At 46.3% G+C, this 4,500-nt stretch overlaps 1 protein-coding gene across 1 annotated transcript in view; it reads left to right on the forward strand.

The window, feature by feature from the left end:
- Positions 1-1,062: 1,062 nt before the first annotated feature.
- Positions 1,063-4,500, forward strand: part of T265_02402 (hypothetical protein) — a gene marked incomplete at both ends in the record, with an annotated part of 6,823 nt that continues 3,385 nt past the window's right edge. Inside the window, one exon of the mRNA XM_009166635.1 lies at positions 1,063-1,096. Within this exon, the coding sequence (XP_009164899.1) occupies positions 1,063-1,096 (34 nt within the window). The remainder of the gene's footprint in view (positions 1,097-4,500) is intronic.

Raw genomic sequence — 4,500 nt, forward strand, 5'->3', positions numbered from 1 at the left:
GTTGGAGGTGTAGGCACCTCAGTATGCTTGACATAGGTCAGCACTAGGTCCCCTCTCTCACCCACTCTTTTTCTCTTCTCTTCACTGTAGGGCTTTTAATACAATTATATATGTATATATATAAACGAACTTTATGGTTGTACGGCAGTGAAGCATCAGTGCCAACACTGATGTTGCTGTCATTAAGGATGCTGATGATGACTCCCCAAAAACATATTGTTCTGTCGATGCTACACCGAACGTCCTTGCGTTGTGGTTAAATTCTTGAGCCAAAGGCTTTGTCTGAGGACACTAATCGTCTTCCTGCCCAGGTCTGGGCATCTTGGCAGCATCTCAACTCGCATACATCCATGAATTGACATGGGTGAACACCGGCGAAGCTGTTGCTGTCACTGTGATGATGATGATTCGAACTCGTAATTAAGTTAGTAGAAAACGGGTCTTTGTTGAAACAGAAGCTAATTCGCCGAAGGAATTCATCCAGCACTGAAAATTATGGTACTGAGTCATGTATTACGTATCCCGAGTTACCGTCTGCAGGGAAGAGCGATGCTTTCAGTGTCTAATTTGGAGTAGCGGAAAACTAGAGTACGACATCGTAGAAGGTAGTGAGGGGTGTAACGAAAAGTCTTGGTGCTGTTTGCCTCCCAAGGTGGGACCTACATGACCTCCCCTATGCTTCGAAGGACAGAGTTACAGATATGGTGACTAACTGACGTCAGTGACGTCCATGCTGGCTGAGCGGTAGAGGTGTAAGCATTTCGGATGTTTGTTGCAGGTTAACACTAGGTCCCTCTCCCCGCCGCGTTTTTTTATCATGAGGCTTCTTCAAATAAACTGGAGGTACAACGCCAGTAGTCTCCTCTGGTGTCGCCCTTAATGGTCATTATTATCAGTATGACGGTTTAAAACCTTCAGGAGGTAGGAGGCCATGTTTGCTTGGGTGGAAAATATCATTCAGCTGTAGCACGCTTTCATTGCCTAGCTTTAATGCTTCCTTCGGGTGGAGCACGAGGGCTGGGATACTGCCAGGGTGCTCAAACCTAGACAGGAGCAGTTGAAATGCAGAGGTCGGGTTCGAACCACGGACTTTCCGGTCAGTAGATTCGCGCTCTAACCACTGAGCCACTTCGAGCCAGAAGCCAATAGATGGGTATAAGAAGAGACAGTGAACAGGCATCGTTGTTCAACTAGTCTCGAAGAAGAGTCTGGGTGAAGTCGATCCAGTGGAATTCAAGAAACCAATCGACACCGATTAGGTGCCAATTGCCATGACATCCGAAGCAAGCATGAGGGCTGAGATGCTATCGGGCTAACCGAACCTAGACAGGAGCAGTCGAGGTGCTGGAGTTGCGTTCGAACCGCTGAACTTCCGGTCAGTATGTTCGTGCCTTAACCACTGAGCCAACTGTAGCTAGAATTCAAAAGATGGACTAAACATAATTCCAAAAACAGCCTGTACAGACGTCATCGCCTCAGGACTTTCGGAGAAGCGAGACAGGTTTACGTTTAGTAACAAAAATGTCCCTCTTGTACTCCTTTAGCTTACACCATAAGCTGCCATAAGCTGCGGTCACCCGAACATGGTTCACGGTTGTCAAACTGAGCTGGAATGGATGTTCAATTACACCAGATGTGCTGGGTGAGTAATGTTCGGATCCTGAGGTCTGGCCTCTGAAACACAGCAGGCGTAAATAATCAAGAGTTTCTTTGGTGTGGAACGGTTCCCGTTTGTTAACCTGACGTTAGAACCCAAACGAAGAGCGAAGACACGAACTCTGGTTTGCTCGTTATTCCGGATTACAATGAGACCTTGAGGACGGTCAACGACGGAACAGAAGTGTTGCCAGTGGAAGCATATGCATTGACGACACAGTTGACAGTGGAGACTAGAGCACAAATTGGGTAACTGGGAGCTGGAGACAGGAAAAATGTATCCAGAGTGCTTCAGGGGCGTGTTCCACGGTCAAGTCAGAGTACGTGGTAGAATCGAACCAAAGAAATACAGTGCTGCACTGACATGTAGGAGAGATGCTCCTTAATTGTCATCGTCAGAAAAAAAGGTTTCACTTGACGTTCCCTATCTGGGGCTTTTGATTGAAGACAAATATCTGATCCACACAACAAGAGGTCAGAACAGAGTTCGTGGTCCATGGACACCGGTGACGGATATACAGTTCACACGCCCTTGGGATAGAGACCATGTGTCCAGAATTTACGGCACACCATCGACTTACGTAACCGCAGGTGGGCAGTACATTGTTCCCTCGGAGAAGCTCCCGGGCATGAAAGTATTGTTAACTGTAAATATCATGGTTGTACGAGGGCTTGGATACTGTCAGGGCACCCATACCTAGGCAGAAGGACGATTAGGGCTTTCAACCAAAGCTTTTGGCTCAAAAGCCTAACCGCAAGGCAGCGGTGTTGGGCTGGAAATGCAAGCACATTATTATTTTTACGGAACACGTAATTCAGTTCAATCCAATTTAAAGCGGTCAGTTTCCTCTTCACATTGGTGAAAGCATCTCTGACACGAGAACACAGTGCGCGAGACTTCTTCAGCGGTTGCATGAACATTGGGTCCTCTAAAGCAACTTCGAGAGTGACGGGGGACTAGATTAAGCCAATTATCCCAAAGGATCCAGCTCGGACTTTCGTGAAGCATTCATAAGTATGAAGTCTCACACAGATCTATTACTTGTGCGGTTCACCGAAATTTCATAAACTGATTTGCATCAACAGACTTAAGTGTAATTATGCATGCTCAGAGAATGCTTTGACTTCAGGAAGAAAGCTAGTGCCTTTGTCCGATAAGCCCGTGGTATGCTAATGGAGCAGCTCATTTGGAATTGTTCATCTGGAACAAACACCGTCACCAGCAACAGATGATGAACACAACCCATCCTTTGATCCGAAATATAAGTTTTGTGTTAACGAGCTAGCCATATTGAGGACAAAACCACTAGACGGTAAAATGCAGGTCCAAGAACGTCAGCACAGAGAATACAACACGTCCTGTTGATGCAGAAGATTGGCAGGGATTTTGGCCTATGGACTAAAAGCAGCTTGGAGATGTAAACAATGATAGGCGCGGGACTGGGTCATGCCTACCAGTGTCATGAACAATGGTTGTTGGTTTGATCATCACCAAATATTGATAAATAAGGTCATACGACGGCTGCCAGCACAACCAAGTATGAAGAGAACACAGAGAAATGGCCTGCCCAACGGCATGTCGGGTGTATTCGCTGTAGTTCTTTGGGCGTTGTTTCAAGTGCCTCAAAGTTAACTGCCATTTCGCTATCAAGTCATGATCCCACCTTCCCAAGACCGTTTCTATTCGACTGGGGACATGGTCCACTGGCATGTAGAGCTTATGACCTAGAGAGCACAGTTTACGACATATCACATATGCGTTTCTTCTGCTAAAACGTTCGAAGGTATTCGAATTTTCGGAGCCGAAGTACTCACCTGAGGTTAACATTACTCAGAGGGCACTATTGGCTAAATACTAGAGGGTTTCCTATGTCTTCTGTTGGCATTGCCTCTCTCCTAAACTTCACAGAGTTATGGGCACACTGCGACATTTCTCATCCAGCCCTTTGCCATCGAGACCAACATAACTGCCCCAATGCAGAGCGGCAGTGCGCGAGTGAAAAATCGGAGACCACACAGGTGTTCCAATTGGTAAGCCATCAAAAAATGCTTGCCAGCGGTAATTACCGACACCCTAGTCTATTTTGGCTTCCGCTAAAATCGTCAATGCGTCGCGTGCATATTCCAAGACAAATACCCAACTCAGTTTCATTCGCGCTAAGTCTACCTACCTGCATCTTCGGCTCACCGGTAACCCAGACTGTCTGAGCCTAAAAATCATCGTGAATGCAACTAGAGTCAGCGGAGCTACCTCTAGTAGATTCAGAGCTACAAGGAACTGTGGATCACCCTTACCCTGGTTTCACCTTTCCGTACAAGAAACAGTGACGAACCCTTGGAATTATACGTTTGCTCCGGAGCGGTAATCAACAGTTAGCCAGTTAAAAAGGTGTTTCTGATAACTCCGATTCTAATATTTAGCCTCAAAGATCCCTGCGTAATCAAAGTTCAAAAGCAGCAACCCAGGGAGAATGATGAATGGTTATTTCGTGCCTTTCATCCTTGTAGCTGACAGACAGCATTCGTCAATGTGCGAGGAGACAATTGAAGGGCAAAAGCGACCGACCGAAGTTTTGGAAAATCCAAAAGGCAACACATCCATAGGGTATTGTGTTGTCCCGAAATCAAGACTCGCGGACGACGACCAAGCTGCTGATCCACAAACACTCTTGGATGAATTCACGTTGTTCAGGTAACATTTCTATTTCTTTGGCGATATGTGCTTCAAATCCTTTCTGGCGATGATTTCAGTCGCACACACTAAGCCGTATTTTCTGGGTGGAACGGCTCATTTCTTACTACACTGTGAGCAAGCCTTGCTTAATCTCTCATCAGTTATCCACA

The sequence above is a fragment of the Opisthorchis viverrini genome, assembly GCF_000715545.1.
Source record: "Opisthorchis viverrini unplaced genomic scaffold opera_v5_29, whole genome shotgun sequence".
NCBI lineage: Eukaryota > Metazoa > Platyhelminthes > Trematoda > Opisthorchiida > Opisthorchiidae > Opisthorchis > Opisthorchis viverrini.